General features: G+C 43.5%; 1 protein-coding gene across 5 annotated transcripts in view; it reads left to right on the top strand.

Moving 5' to 3' along the window:
* Positions 1–16,662, top strand: part of SPEN (spen family transcriptional repressor) — a 65,853-nt gene that overhangs the window by 17,903 nt on the left and 31,288 nt on the right. For all 5 annotated transcript variants that reach the window (XM_059866556.1, XM_059866558.1, XM_059866557.1 and 2 more), the window contains exons 2-3: positions 132–452; positions 3,741–4,217. In XM_059866556.1, coding sequence (XP_059722539.1) covers positions 132–452; positions 3,741–4,217 — 798 coding nt within the window. The remainder of the gene's footprint in view (positions 1–131; positions 453–3,740; positions 4,218–16,662) is intronic.

Below are 16,662 nucleotides of genomic sequence, written 5' to 3'. Positions count from 1 at the left end.
CCAGTGATGGATTTTCCTGGCACAGGGGAAGGGTGAAGGGTTGGATGTTGATTTTGCAGGAGGCAATGTTATTAAATGTGGTCTCTTCCCACTAGCACTAACGTGTGTGCTCTGCTTTGCTTCTCTTCCAGATATGGACGTGTCGAAAGTGTCAAAATCCTCCCTAAGAGGGGGTCGGAAGGCGGAGTGGCAGCGTTTGTGGATTTTGTGGACATCAAAAGTGCCCAGAAGGCACACAACTCTGTCAACAAAATGGGAGATAGAGACCTACGGACGGATTATAATGAGCCAGGAACCATTCCCAGTGCTGCGCGGGGATTGGATGATACAGTTTCCATAGCATCTCGTAGTAGAGAGGTTTCTGGGTTCAGAGGAGGTGGTGGGGGGCCCACTTATGGCCCCCCACCATCACTTCATGCACGGGAAGGACGTTATGAGCGGAGACTTGATGGGTAAGTTCCAAGGTTTCTCTAGGCAGGTATTTTGTATTTGATATGGTGAGAAACACAAACTCGTATCTAGGGCCCCCAGATGGATTTAAAATTTTGGGAATTATCTATGTTTCCTATTTTGGGTTGGAAACGGAAGTGATTTCTATCCCAGTGGCTGGTACCTTGTGGATCCATAGAGGATGTGTCCTGCAGCTGGTTGGATATCTACCTACACTTGAAATAAGGTGGTTTTAAGATGGAAGATTTCCTTTGGCCAGCATCGATATTGGAGTTACTCTTTTCTAGAAGTAGCGATCCCATTTCTTGGATAATATTAAGGCCTTGCTGGATGTATCCCTGCTGCCAGATGGAGCTATCTTACTCTACAACATGTGGTGAAGTTCTCTGTGGAGTATCCTCGGAATACTAGAACCTAGAATTCGGTGAAAGCTTGATGCCTAGCTCTCAGTTCTCACTATACGCAGCGGGTATGTTAATTGGATTGTCACCACAAAATTCAGAGTAGACTTTAATGATGCGGCCCCTTGGATTCTACCGACAACTCTTAGCCATGGAAATAACGCTTGGATGGAGAAGACCGAAGGCAGCTTGTGATGGTTCCATTTTGGATCTACATCATTTCCAAGTTATTGGGATTATTCTTTCTGATGGTATTGGCAAAAAGAGATGACGGACATTACTAAATTTTGGAAATTATAGTTTATTTTTTTTTAAAGCTGGGATAAGAACTACTGCCTTGAATTTATTGGATGGTATACAGTCAAGACGCCAGTAGCCATGGGGAGTGGATTACTATCTAGTCTCTTAAAAAGCTCTGCTGCTCCACATTAAACATACTTTAGCTTTAAGGACGTGGTGCTAATACCCGTTTGTGGATACACCAGTGAGAAGTGACTGGGCTGGATGGTTACCAAGGCGGCCAGAGGATGCCTGCTGGCAGCAGCGTGGGGGCCCTCGGGCCTCGGGGGATCTTCTACCAGCTGCTTGATTCAGACTTAGGGCTGGAAATTAAAATTACGGATCTATTTAAGTGCCTTCTGTCTCAAGAAAGAAGTCTGGGGGTTTCAGAGTTACGGTTTCAGTCTGGGACTACTTCCGTCCAGTGGAATTTTTTTTTTGTGTCTTGTCACTAAGATTTTTTTTTTTCTTGTTGGTTCATCTAAAATATCATTTGACACCCTTGCCCATTAAGAAGGTGGATTACCCCTGTAAGAGGGGCCAAAATTGGGGAAGTTATGTTCACAATTCTCTCCCTAGATTTAATTGGGAATATAGGTCGTGTTTCCACACTTGGAAAAGGTTGGTATGTCCTGCCCTGTGTATATTAGCCCCTCTCCTAACCCAAGTCAAACCCTCTCTTTCCACTAACTCTAGTAGCACTTAGTACTAATAGATAAATGAAGAAAGCACTGTAGCCAGTAGCTGTTCAGCTCTGCTTCCTCTGTCTGTCTTCTGTGTCCTTCTCATGGATAAGGATTTGTTCTTTCTGTCAGCTCTGTAGCAGTAACCTGCTAGAAAATACTGCTTTTTCTCTGACCTCATTAAATCAGCTCTCACTGATTAACACTTTGTAGGATGCTAAATGCAATCGTTTGTAAAATTGTTGATCTTGGTCCTTCAAAAGGGGGAAAAAAAGAACCAAAACAGAGACACATTTCTGTGCCAGATTCTGAAATAGCTTTCAAAATTCCATTGTTGCAAGCAAGAGGTAATGGAAATAGAAACGCAACAATGAATTTCAAGCAGATGTAGAAGATAATGACATTCTCTTGCACTGGTTAAATAGTCTTTTATATATCATTTGAGAGAAAAAAATGTAGGCAAGATGTGAGGGAGCCCTATAGAAAGCTTGATATGAGTTACAATTTAACAACAGAGAGTGAATATATTGAGAGGATTAAGGATCTAGTGATTCATTGGAGAAGGAATGGAAGGAACTTCCTGAGATGCTAATCGAAAAAAGATTCAAATCCCATTTTCAGTTTATAAAAGATCCCTGAAATATTTCTGCCATTCGAACTAGAGCTGTGATGCAGGAGAGGAGGAGGAGGCACGAGGCAGAATTGGGTTATCAGGATTCAGGAGACTGAAGTGACTCATAACACATTCTAAAGGAAGAATCTGAGAGAGAAGGCTGAAAAAAAGGTTGAAATGTCCTTTGTAAGATGGATAATTAATTTTTAAATTAATTTTGGCTACCCTAACATATTTAGAATTTTAGAAGTATTCTTTAAATGTTCAAAGTAACCATTCTGGGTCTTCCATTTTGTAGATGTAACTAAGATGTACCATCCTGGTACTTGTCTAAATTGGAATACTCAACTATTTGTAGTGTTCCTTTATCTGTCAATCTCTTTATTTGAGGATCACGCTAACTCAGAGCATCAGCGAGCCTTTCTCAATTTAAAATGTTCAAAACACTGAAATGAACTGGACTGTAGCTGCTGGAAAGCAGCAGCTTGTGCAGATAGAAATTCTGTGATTGCAGCAGTCCAAACAAAAACACTGCCTAAAAACTGGATTCCCAGTCCATGTGTAGGGTCTTAGTATGTTCTGGGACCTGCATCCTTGCAGTTCCAGCATTAGTAATGGAGATGTTTCTTTAGCGTCCATAATTTTTACAGTGAATGATTATAGCAATCTGGTCAAAGCAAAAATTCCCTCTAAGAGGGTAAAATATTTTAGAGCAGCAACAAGAAAGCCCCTAATTTTCTGGGAAATCTCTATGGGTTATGCCACCCCTTTTGAAAGCAGCTTTTTACCTCTGGGTCATGCTTTGCATGGAGGCTTTCATGGCTACAGCCCAATTTGTGATGCCATTTTTGCAGAAGGATAATTACAAGAGCTCCAGTAATTACCAAATTTTGAAAAAAAAAATTTTTTTAAGCTCTTAAGCAAAAATGGAGAGAAAAAGAAGAAGTTAATGATGATGTCCACAACCATGAAGTTTTTCTTGTTTACAGAATTTAAAAGAAAAAGAACAATTAATATGAGGATTCTGCATGGGAAAGCAGAATTTTTTTTCCTGTGCAGGCAAGTTGCTGGTCATGAAAGCCCCATATTGTGATTAAACCAAAATGATTGCTCAGCTTGATTGTATACAAATATAACTTTGGAGTCAAGTAAAATGTTTTGAAGTTTGTCATTGTTTGCTTGATAGGTTATTGCTGGTTAGTGGAGAAGCAGTCGCAACAATAAGTCGAGTGCTGCCATGAATGTTTGCATGATTTGCTTTTGGTTGTGCCTGCCCCTTTCTGATGCGATATTTTTCCCCCTTCCCAAATGCAGGGCTTCAGATAACAGGGAGCGTGCTTATGAACATAGTGCCTATGGACACCATGAGCGGGGGACGGGCGGATTTGATCGGACGAGACATTACGATCAGGATTACTATAGAGACCCTCGGGAGCGGACCTTACAACACGGGCTCTATTACACTTCTCGGAGCCGAAGTCCAAACCGCTTTGACGCTCACGACCCCCGATACGAACCTAGGGCCCGGGAGCAGTTTACATTGCCCAGTGTGGTACACAGGGATATCTACAGGGATGACATTACACGGGAGGTACGAGGCAGAAGGCCGGAGCGGAACTACCAGCACAGCCGGAGCCGCTCGCCGCACTCGTCGCAGTCCAGGACGCAGTCCCCGCAGCGCCTGGCCAGCCAGGCCGCCCGGCCCGCCCGCTCCCCCAGCGGCAGCGGCTCCCGGAGCAGATCCTCCAGCAGTGACTCCCTCAGCAGCAGCAGCAGTACCAGCAGCGACAGGTAGGTCTCTGTGCCGTGGGCTGCGCGGGTCGTTTCCTGCGGTGCGAGCCCGAGGAGTTGTTCCGTGGCGAAGCTTTGGTTGCTGAGGTAGAAGTGAAATGTCAAAAGGCTCAGTTGGCACCGAGGGTTCCTAGGGGATTGCTGGTGCTGTTAGTTGTTTTCCATGGTGGATCCATGCAGCATCTGTAAGATGGTGGCTGGGCAGAGCAGGGATGTACAGACACAACACCTCGCTGCCTGTGTGTCTCGAGAATGGGGTCACTTTTATTTGCTTCAGTGAGAGAAAAAGCAAATTTTAAGGTCAGCTACTTTTTACAGACCACACTTCAACGTACTTTGGGAAATGATGAGTGGTATTGCTCTGTTTCTTCTTGTTCACTGACACTGCTGACATTCACAAGGTTGATTTGTCACCTTCTCATTTCTCGCCCTGCTGCCTCACAGCAAAATTTGTAAACTTGAAAGAATTAAAAGAAAATAATCCAAGTCTTTAGTTCTTGGGGATGCGTTTCCTTGGTTCTGCAATAGTTCTGTATTTGCATGGCTTTACAAAATACCTATGGGGGAGTAAAGAAGGTGTTAGAAAATCACCGATTTCTTTCAATGATTTTAAAATTCATGTTGAAGTGCCTCTCTGATATTTGGTCTTTTAAGAGTGAATTCATGCTAAGAGTGGAAGCCACAAAGCTATGGTTGCACCCATAAATATTTTATGCTCTTTGGCGAAGAGCTCTGCTTTTCAGGAGGGTTTGCAGAATTGGCAGCGTTTCCTTTGCATACCATGTCTTTTCTAAAACTGAAAATATTCATTAAGTAAATAAGTGTATCAGTAGAGTGTTCGATTTTGCAAACGCCTGGTGTGACAGAACAAGGGGGAATGGCTTCCCACTGCCAGAGGGCAGGGTTAGCTGGGATATGGGGAAGGAATTCCTCCCTCTGAGGGTGGGCAGGCCCTGGCACAGGGTGCCCAGAGCATCTGTGGCTGGCCCTGGATCCCTGGAGGTGTCCAAGCCAGGCTGGACATTGGGGCTTGGAGTAGCCTGGGACAGTGGAAGGGTGTCCCTCCTCATGGCAGGGGGTGGAATCAGGTGAACTAAATTTAAGGTCCTTTCATGGATTCTGTGTTTACCACTGTGAATGGAATTTTACCACTGTCAGAACTCTCTGACCAAGGGGATTATTCTCACAAAGTCTTACTTTGAATGTTGAACCTTTTGGAAGGGTGAGATGGGCTGACACCCACGGAGAGTGTACAGAAGATGAGGAACTCATTGTCTCCTCTTCTGATTGCCCCACCCCCTCATGTCTAAAGAATCATGCAAGGATTTATTTACTTCTTTTAATTATTGTTTTCTCCTCTTGGATTTAGAAATCCATGTCCTGTCTCAGCTGGAGAGCAGGTGAACATTTAAGACAAATTTTAGGCTGCTTTTAAGCACTTATTTATTTCCAACACCTCTCTCAATGAGAGCTTAATGCTTGAATAAAGACAATCCTTTGTCAAAGATTTTTCACACTTATTACAGCTCAGAAAAATCTGTGAGACTTCCAGAGGTCTCAAAAAAATCCTAGAGAAAATGGATTGAATGGAGGACTGGTTACATTTAAGGTTTAAAAAAAAAAAAATCTCGAGAAAGGGAAGAAGAAAAAAATCTCTACTGGTGCTTCTCTGCTCCTTGTGGAATGAGAAAGGCGTCCAAGAAACTCGTAATATTTATAAAATGTCATTGTTGGGATGTCAAGGCAGGATGAAATCCTGTTCTGAATTTGAGAGGACTAAATATGATCCCACTGGAACCAAGTTTTAAGATTTAATGAGAAGAAAAGCAGCGTTTGCTGTGCTTGAGCATTTCATTTTCTTGGCAATCTCTAGTTGTAGTAATGGAAAAGTAGACGATACTCTGGGAGGAAATAAAACATTTCTTTCTTATTAATACAATAAAATCAAACTCAGTCGAGCAAGTAATAGAATCTGGTGGATTGTATATTTAATTTTGAAGGATCAGAAAAGAGTTTTACATGTTTCTTAGCAATCAGTTAGATAATAATAAACATTTAACCCTCTCTTTACTTTGGGAAGCAAAACCCCACCTGGCCTTGAAGTCTTTCAAAGCACAAGTATTTAATTTTCAACACAGTTGAAATGTAGCCATGTAAATATTAAGCCCTTCATACACTGTTGGTGAGCAAAAGCTGCCTCACCGCCTTTTCCCTGGTTCGGTGCTCCCACTTGCTGTGTGATATATCCAGTTTCTTTTGTCTGGAGAATAATTATTGCCAGCAGTTTCCATGGTCTCAAGGATTTCAGCAAGCCAGAGATTCTCTTACAGCTTTTTTTAAAAGTGGAAATGGCCGATTTTGAGGGGCCATGGTATTATTAAGGTCTTTATGACACTGCATTCTCCTGAAATTTAAGAATTTGGTCACTCAGGTCTCATCCTGTTGGTCTCAGCTGGCAGAGTTGTGTTCCCTGCCCTGGAGGGTGTTTGGGGCACACGGTGGGTGCTCAGCACTGGTGGGAACTTCGTGCTGGGCACTGTCCTTCAGAAGCTGAGAAAAAGCAGAAAGGTGGTGAAGGAGAAGTCTGGGTTTCCTTGCTTCTGATTTTCAAGAATTGTGTGAAGTACATAGCCCTGATTAAATGGAGCTGATTTTCCTTGACAATACTGAAGAAACACTGCTTGCTTAAAAATTAAAAAACAGCCCCAAAAAGCCTTTATCTTGTCAAGGTTCAGAGTTTGTTGTGTTGGATCGCCACTAAACTTTGCCTTAAATTGCTATTTGGAGGCCTTTGCAGGTAATGGTGCTGCAAGGAATAATTTAGAAACTAAAACCAGAAAGAACACATTCAAAATAACCAGTATTCTCTGAAGCCAGGCTTTTTTTGGGGTGTTTTGTGGCCTTTCAGAAGTTGCCTGCTGAGGTGAGGAAGCTGGTGGATGTGGATGGTTTCTGCGTGGATTTGAGGAGAAATTTGTGTTTTGAAGTCTTCTTAGTGTAAGATTGCTCATTTCCCACCTATATAGTGGAAAAGGGTTGGTGGAATTTTTTTATCACCTTGAAAGAATAAAAAAGCCCTTGAAAATGATAATTTGCCACCACCAGAAGCTTCATTGTCTCAATTCTGGTGATTCAGACGCACACCACAAATGATACATTAGCAAACATACTTTCTGTACTGTGTCATGGAAGAAGTTGGCTCTGAATGGAAGCTGGGTGATCCCATAAGAAGCAAACAAGATTTTGTTTGTGCCCTGCCCAGCCTCCTGGAAACATCCCTCCCTGCTTTTAGGTTTTTTCTTTTGTAGCAAAAGCTCTTTTCTAGGCTGCTTGTTGAGGTGCTCTCATGCACTAAAAATAATTTCTGGGCTTTTTGATTCAGTTTTGTAACGTCAGATGGCCTGACACATCTCTTGCTGCTCCATGTGTTAGTGATTATTCCTAAAGCTTTGCTGCAGCAGTGTGCTGAACCACCCAGTGCTGAGAGCAGAGCGTTTCGCTCCTAAAGTCCTTGTTGAGATGGGGTTTGAATTCATTTTCAAAAACCCAGGCAGAAGTGTTTGATTTCCTGTAGGTGATGTTCAGGCTGTGAAAGCGTGAACACCCTGTGTGTTCCATCTGCAGATAAGCGACCCAAGGTTTCCCTTGGCCTTTAATTTATTTTTTAAGAGTGTTTATTCAGTTATCTGATGTGGAGGATGCTGGGGGATTTACCAGTTAAATGAATAATTTCCTATAATATGTAATGTAGTCACCTTTAATTTATTTTTAAGAGTGTTTATTTGGTTGTATCATCTCCAGGATGCTGGAGTTCGATGAATAATTACTTAATGACTATTTCTCTATAGCTTGTAATATGAAATAGATATTGGGAAACTAAAAGAGCATTTTCAGCTTAGGTACAACACTGGTTTTATATTCACCAAGATCTATGTGAGCACAGTTATTCCAGTCTTCCTGAAATCAAGAAACAGGAAGTAGCTGCACTTCCAGATATTTGAAAAGGGAAAAATTTTTTGTAATTCTGATAGCTGTATTTAAAGTTCTCGTCACAAGTGGGCAAGGCATAAGGTAATTAGAGATTGGTTTTAATTTTAGATTTCTCTGTAAAGAAATTCTTTCTGGAGCAAGGAATTACCATTGGAATGGAATATGTGTGTGTCTTAATATTGAAATAAACTGATGAAAAATACTGCCAAGAGAATTTTAATCATGGGAAAAACAGGCTCTCTGAAACCTCTTGTGTATTTTATTTAGTCAGGGACTTTCCTACCCTGTTTCAACAACTGAAGTGAAAGTAGAAAAAAGTGAGTTTTAGTTTCATTACATAATGCAAACCTTTCTCTACCATTGTCTTCATCTCCTCCTTCCCATGTCGGTTGCTGCCAGAAGTGATCAATCACTGATTTAGCTGGGATTTGGGATTTTGAGTGGGTTTGGAGATGCCTGTGCTGAGGACAGATGAAAAATCAGGAACAATGAGGTTAAATGTAGCTGTTTAGTCTTTATTGAAGCATCTGTGAGATGGCTTTTGTCGAGGTTAAATAATTCCACATACATTTGGTATTGTTGAGACGAGCTGAAAATTTTTAATCTCTTCTGGTAGAACGACAGGGTTGAGCAGGCTTGTGTTTGTATGGGAAAAAAATTAGGTTAAGATTTATCAAAGAAAATTAAAGAATTTCTTAGAGTAGGAGGCCTTTTCCATTACACAAAGGCAACAGTAAATCCTGTCAAGAGTCAGGTTAAACACCTCATCCTTACCTTTTGTTCACATAAACCCGTGTGCTGCTTTAATGTTCTCTCTGCGCGGTAAAATGTGAATTAGGGAAAGGAAAATTTAGAAAAAAAATCCACCTCAGATACTCGCAGGTTTTTGTTATCAACTGTCGAGCGTTTTCACTTTGTTCTTCCTTGTGTTTCTGCTCGTGTCAGCCTGTGCTGCTGCTCGGCTAAATATAACCGAGACCCTCCGTTAAACGTGTTTTTTTTTACCCTTGGGACTGTATCGGGTTTCTTGAGATCGAGCACAGGCAGAACGTTTTCAGATGGCTTTGGAGAGATTCTAATACAGAAAGCAAACCTTTATACTCGAGATATGCTGAAAAAGACGTACCTGTGCATGTGTAATCACATAAATAGATCCTTCTGGGGAAAGAAAAAAACAAAAACGTGATATATCAAAGTTCTCCTCACGGATGGTGAAGAAATGGTGCCTCGGCGCCCTTGGCAGGGAGCGGCCGCAGCCCGCTTGTCCCTCAGCCTCTCGCCCCAGCTGCTGACAGCCCGCATTACCTCAGCCCTGGACTCGGCAATAATCTATTAAAAATGTGCGTTGCATAATAAGATTTCTATCTCGCTCCGAAACCCCGCCGCTTTCTCTCGCCTCACAGCCGGCGGAGCGCGCCCGCCGCTGTAATGGCGGCGCGGCCGCGGAGTCGCCTCACCCGGTTGTTTCGGGGGGGGCGGGGAGAGCGGGTGTTTCTGAGGGAGAAGCGGGTGTTCCTGAGGGAGAAGCGGGTGTTTTGTGGGGGGAAAGCGGGTGTTTCTGGAGGAAATGCGGGGGTTCACCGCCGCGGTGCCCCGGCGGGCGGGGGGCGGTTGTTTGCGCTGAGAACCGGTCTGAGCCGGCGGGAGCCGGCCGGGGCTGCCGCGCCGCCCCCGGGGCGGGGCCGCCCGAGCCCCGCGGAGAAACACCGCCATTGCCACAAAAAAAAAAAAAAAAAAAAAAAAAAAAAAAAAAAAAAAAAAGGCTTTTAAATTAAAAAAAAAAATATAGAATCCCTCCCCCACCTTAGCACTGGAGCCGCTCTCGCTCCTGCGTGAAGGTTTTCCCTTCACACAGCGCAGAGGAATGAAATAGCAGCGGCTGTATCCGAGCTGGCTCTGAGGGGGGAGAACCACCCTCTTTTCCTCTCAACCTACTTGAGGTTGTTTATTTATTTGTTTTAAACCTTAAATGCTCTGCTCGCTCTAGAAGTTAAGCTCTGGTTTCCTCGCTGGAGGAATCAGCCCCAAAAATCGCCCCAAAAGGGCAGTTTTGGAGCCTGCCCCAACATCCTAATACCACCTCTGCCGTGATTTGACACAATTTCAAAATTAAATAGAAATTCTATCTTTGTTGGCCCCTCTGGGAGATCCCACCCCCACCTCCCCCCCTTACATATAAACAGACAATAAAATACTTTAAAACGTTATAACGAAGAGGGGTTTTAGTTTCTTTTTTATTTAGTGTTTAATTTTCTTGGCATGAGCTGCCCAAAAGGAGTGGACATTTGGCTGCAATTAATACCCCCCACCATCGCCTAATAGTTGGTAATTGCTGGCTCTAAGTGACAAAGCAATTAAGCCTCTTCCTAAATGTGCAGAAGTAGGTGTTTATCTAAATCTGGGCTGTCAGCCTTTGTTTCTGTGTCAGGGCCCAGAAGCTCAACTGCTGCTTTCTCAAAGTGCATTTGATTCTTTACAGGCAGAGGAAAAAAAATATTTCAAATTAATTGCAGGAAAGGAGTCTTAAAAATATATAATGCTGTGGGTGGGTGAAGTGGAAATTGCCCTAGAAAAATATTTCTGTTTTATTACTATGATAACTATTTTGATAATTTCAAATGACTTTATTGTTGTTACAGAGATTATTATTATTATTGTTTCAATGCTTTAAAAGTTTCTTGCAATGAGATCGGAATCTTTGCTGGAGAAGTAGAATATGAGAATTTGTGACAACTGATTCTAGACCCTCCAGTGAACTTGCCTTTTCCTCAGCGGGGGGAGAAAGAGCTGGTTGTGTGGAAGGATGTGTGTTAAAAATGATATTTTTAAGTCACCCCTGGACAGCTGTAGGTCTGTGGGAGCCAGTTTCTGGTGTGAGAATTCGCAATTTCATGTCTTCTTAACCTCCTTTTTAAGGAATAGTGGGAATAGTGGACAGCACTGCTCCCACCAGCCTTGTGGGAGACTTTGGGCTGCTCCTTAAGTCCATGGGAGCTTCTAAAAATTGCTGTTTTCCCAAAGGTCAGGTGCTGTTGGATTGGGTTTGACTTTGGGGTTATGCGTGCGCGTATTAACAAAATGGTCACTTCTAATTGCATTTTTAAGGCTTTGATTTCCTTCCAAGTATTTTGCTTAATCATCTTGAGTAGGCTGAGGGAAGGAAAGAATTAGCTGAGGTCAGGGAAGTTGAAGCTGCCCGTGTTACTGCTCAGAAGCCAGGCTTAGTCTGAGAGATCCTGGAGGCAGGAAGAGAAATGTGTTCTCTTCCTGCTGCACACTGGGAGAGCAAGGGGAAACCAGCCCCGAGAAAGCCAAGGAAAACAGGGAAACGTGTGGTGCTGTGGGCTGTGGTGGCTGCCTCCCTCTGCACGAGCAGTCCAGATTCGCCTTTCTTTGGGAGACACACTGCTCGGATGTGAATCATGGCTAAAACAGATTAAAGGATCGTAGCCTGGAAATGCTTATCTGCAGCGATGGTGGAGTCAGACAGCTCAGATGGAGACACAGGCACTGGAGCTGGGGGAGAGCATCCCCATTGCACAGACCTTTGGAATAAAGGGCAGTTTAATAATTTCTGATGAATATTCACATGGAGGGGTGAATAGCAGTAGAGGAAGGCTGTATTGAACGCTTCTTGAAAAAATACCAGTCATTGCAATGATCAAAGGAAAAATCCAGCCACTGCCTGGGCTCAGCCATACGTGTTTCAATTAGAGCCTAGACACCACATCCCTTCGAACTTGCAAATACAGTGATTTATTGGTTTTGTTTTGTTTTTTTTTTTTCCCCCAGAGAGGATGTTTGTGCCTCTGCCAGAGGCGTGGATGAAGGAGAACCTTCCCTGTAAAACCTTAGGGCTGGGAGAGCAGGTGTCCTCCAGGCGTAGCGATGCGACTTGGGCGTTAACTTTACAATCTCAGGTGGAACATGTTGTACTTAAATAAGGTCACAGGGATGGGAATTAGTAGTAAATAAGCCTTATTGGGGAAAAAATAAAAAATAGTATCATCCCCTAATCTTTGCCCATTGAATTAACCATGTAGCTGATGCGCTTAGCTTTGCCCTCATCGTCCTGGCATCGAGGGCAGTCTGGTTGTGACGTCGCGAGTGCCGAAACCACTAATGATGGCATCAAAGGTTTAAGTGCAAAAGCTTCTTAGCAGGAGATTAGGGAACCCACTGCAGATCCTTGCGGTCAGCTCCTAATGCTGCTCGGAGAGGAGAAGGCAGCGTGGCTCTTGAGTGGAAAATCACGGGCTTGGGAGAGAGGTGAGGGCTTCGATGTGTTCTGTAGAGGAGAAAAAATTTATATGTGTTGGGATGTGGTCCAAACTTTGTTTTAATCTTGAAGGGAAGCTGAGTTTCCAAAAGGAGGAGCAGGGAGATGTGCACTGTGTCGATGCCGTGTGAATAAAGTCTTTGCATGATTATTCATTATGTGCCTAATATAAGAACAAAAATAGCTTTGGCATTAAGAAACTGGACTTCTCTGTGATCCCTCCTCGCAAGTGGCCCATAACAAAGGTAGGGGACCTGGTCCTTTGTTTCCTGGTCCTTCCAGCTATGAGTGCACTCTGCTGTCTGGAGAAGCGAGACGTGGAGCCTTTTAATTCCTTCTCTTTGAGAAATGTCTGGGCTTCAGTGCTCAGTTGCTTTATTTAGCTCAAAGCAATAGTTTTGGCTAGAAGACACTTGGAAATCCAGGATGGCAGGAAAAGTACCTCTTAGAGAATCCTTTCTACGAGAGGGAAGTGGTTTTCAGGCCTGTATCCTCATTTCTTCCATGGTTGTGGGGTGTTTTCTGCAGATGTCCAGAAATTATCGGTTTTATACCTGGGCAAAAATACGAGAACCTTATAAAACAGTTTAAAAATCAAAAATAATTAAGACACATCTCCAGCAGATCCCAGCTCTAAGGGCATTCATGTATTTATTATCTTTAATCCGTTTGAGAGCAGAGAGCTTTTCTGGTGTGATAACACGTGAAGAAAGGCACTGTTCTCCTCCTGAAAGTGAGCTCCCAAGAATGCCCAGCCCCAGGTCCCTGTGGACAAATGGTGCCGGGCTGGGCAGAGTGAGGTGCAGAGTGTCCTACTTACCGTGGCTGCTACAGGTCTGACCTCCTTGGATCATCTGACACCTCGTTGGGTAAGAGGTTGCTGCAAGATCTCAAACCCTCAAATTATGTAAGATTTACACACTTGCTTTGAAGTTGGTCCCTCCCTTCCATGTTTGTTTACTGGCTGGTGTGTCCTGTTGGATTGTGAAGGATGAATAGTCGCAGAAAGGAAGCTGTCGGGTTAGTACAGATTTTCTGTTCCTCTTCGTTTTCTAAAGGCGCGCGGAGCTCTGCTTTTCCTGGTTCTGGAGTCTGGGGATACGCCGAGGACATCCTGCGCCGGCTGGGGCTTTGCTAGGTGAAATTTTCAGTTTCTTTGTTTGTTTCTGAGATGGAGAGAGGGAGGAGAAAGGCTCGTTGTGTTGCTAGAGGAGAAACAGAGATGGTATCTAAGAGCTGTCTCAGGAGGTGATGTTGGGTTTGCTTTTTTAATATGTAGTTTCTCTCAAACTTGGGGAAATCACATGGAAAGAAGGAAGGTGCTTAATTACCCTGTACATGTGGCTGCCATGGTTTGGGGGTTTGAAAGCACTGGCTCCCATAAGGGAAGCGCACAGGCTTTGCCTGTGGGAATTCCTCAGAGGACTTTTCTTCTGTCCAGTCCTCTCACTGTGCCAGCGGGATTGCCTCGTGCTGCTCCTCCTTCCCCAGCCTCTGCCATGCGGGATGGAGGCCAGGGCTGTACTCGGTCCAGGGAGGTGTAATGCATTTTCTTCTGGATTTTCCCTACTTACGCACTTTTCTCACAAATTTAAGTTCTCACCCGTGCTTTGTGATCCCTGGTAAGTGCGATTGAACTGGCCCAGGCTTTTGGGAAAGAGAATGCCTGGACTTCTGACCATGTGTGGAGTTGTAATTGCTAAATTGTAACAAACAAATTCCATGGAATTAAATTACAGCAAGGTGCTTTCTCAGAAGTTACTCTTAAGTGGCAAACACTGTCATATGATACGGGTTTTGCTGGACTGGTTTGGAGTTGTTTTTCTCTCAGATTTGCTCTTTAAGCCTGGCATTACTTTCTATAGTTGTTCAGCAAGGTAAAATCACATTCTCTCCTGCAGCCTACTGCAGATCCACAATAGGTGCTGTGGCACTTTACCTATTTCATACAGACATTTTCTTCTTGGTTTTATTTTCATTACTTCAGTGTTTTCTACCCATGTGAAAGCTCACAAAAAGTTCTACTTTTAGTTGTATTTTTATTTGCATGTGGGCAGCAAAATGAAGTAATTCCCAAATATAGTCCTAGCCAAGAGATCCATCTGTTCCCTGCATTTTTAAATGGCAAATTAATCCTTAGCATAGAACTCATCAAATGTCTTCTCTCTATAATTTATGCTGCCTGAGATCACAGAAATTACTTTTTTTTATCCCCAGGCCTTCCATTTTAAGTAGTCCTTTACTCCTGAACAGCAGCTCCCATTCTGGTTTTACAGAGCTCTCCTGTGATTCTTCCAGTCACTGTTGTCTGTCTAAAAGGGGGCATTAAAAAAAAAAAGCCTCCAAAATTATTCTTCCCTTCATCTCTTTGGTGTTTCTTTGAAAGGCTGTAGAAGATTCTATTAGAATCTTAGATCAGAAGGAGTATTTTATGGTTCTAAGATGTAAGGGAATAGAAATTCTCTTTGAAAAACACCCTTGATAAATGGATTTATTTTGAATGGCAAGCTAGGGTTGCTCTGACCATTTCCATTTGGATTTCTTTCTTTGGACAATAGTGACCATTTTTAGAAGTACTGAACTTCCATGGCGTTATCTGCCATAAAGGGAATTTCTATATTAAGCTTTGCGTGTTCCCAAATTTACTTAAGCGGTATTGTAGCTCAGCTGTGTATCTTGGCATGCCTTCCATTGCAGCTCCCATCCCAGGAACAATTCTGTTTATAGGAGAGGATGCACCATTTCAAAACTGCTCCAAATCAGGAATTTCAACAAATGGTGTTTTGTGTATTGCTAAAAAAACCCCATGCCTTGGGTTGGGAGGAGGAAGTGCATGCAAATAGTGCCTGGCTTGGTTTTTTTAAGGCAAGGTGTGATGCTTTTCTAAAACATGAAGACAGAATTAATTCTATGGGGCTCTTTGCCGTGATCCTCTGGCAGCTTTATGTTAAAAAGTAACTGCAGTAGCCTGGAGGTGAATCAGTGCTAGGGGTTTTATTTTGTTCTAGCATATGTCTGAAAAAGGCTTTTCTTGTGAAAGATGCCCAGTGCTCAACACTTAGTCAATGCCAAATGGTTTTAAAATTGTACTTAGAAGTGTTTATTCCCAGGAATTCATTTGACAGGGCTCTTAAGGCAAGAGAGGTTACTTTTTGCTCCTTGAGTAAATGCATAGTAGCCTGCTTGGATGCAGTGGTGGTTGCATTTTCAATGGCTTTGGAGTCTCCTGGCTCATAGGCAGCACTTGGAGTGGAGTTTGGTGTTTTTTCCTAGGATGCCGAGTAGGTCCCTTCATGAAAGCAGTGCTGTTGTTGAGGAAACTGCCTTTAAATATTGGACTTGATGATCGTGGAACTCTCTTTCAGCTTAAATGATTCTGTGCTGCTTTCTTGTATTTTGAAATGGCTTGGCCACCCGTGAGCCAGGAGATCAAATTCCTTAGGCTGTTCCCTCCGTGATTCATGGAATGACCTTGGGCAAAGCCTTGGCCTCTTCATACCTTCCTTTTCCATCTGCAGTGGACGTTAAGACAGCCTCCCATGAATCTGGTACTAAAATACAGCTTTTGTCCAAAGGTTTCATGTGCTCTGAAGTGTCAGTTACAAAATACTAATTTAGATCATCAGCAGATAGGTGGCAAAAGCTCTTCCCTTTAACACAATTACTTTGCTTTTGACCAGCTTTTGCCTGATCCATGCCTGGAACAGCATCTCTTCCTCAGGCATGTGCTGGCAGTGCTTGAATAATTTGGGGCATGGCTGGAGAAGGTGGGAGTTCTGGGTGGCTGCAGCAGGAATTCTCACGAGGGATCTTGACCCAGGGCTTTGCTCTGTGAAGGTGATGTTAAACAGAGGCTCATCCTGCTCACCCATTCTCACACCCACCCTCTTTCTTCCCTCTTTGCATCGGTGGAAGTTTAATTGTGGGAAAGCAGAGCTGAGGAGCTGTTTTGTACTTCACCCTCAAGGCCTCGATGACTTTTATCTTTCCCAGCGCCGAGCTCCGTCACCGTGGCCGTTTGCTGAGAAAGCATTTCCATCAGCTTCCCAGGGTTTCTTTTGGAGCATGAGCAATCCCACTGTTCCCAGGGAGCATCCGTGGTTCAAAGAGGCATTGGCTGGGCAGGCAGGTAACTCCAGCTGCTCCCAAATTCAACACCAAACCCATCCACATCCA

The sequence above is a fragment of the Haemorhous mexicanus genome, chromosome 23, assembly GCF_027477595.1.
Source record: "Haemorhous mexicanus isolate bHaeMex1 chromosome 23, bHaeMex1.pri, whole genome shotgun sequence".
In the NCBI taxonomy this organism is placed as follows: Eukaryota; Metazoa; Chordata; class Aves; order Passeriformes; family Fringillidae; genus Haemorhous; species Haemorhous mexicanus.
This window is presented reverse-complemented; position numbering and strand designations above follow the sequence as displayed.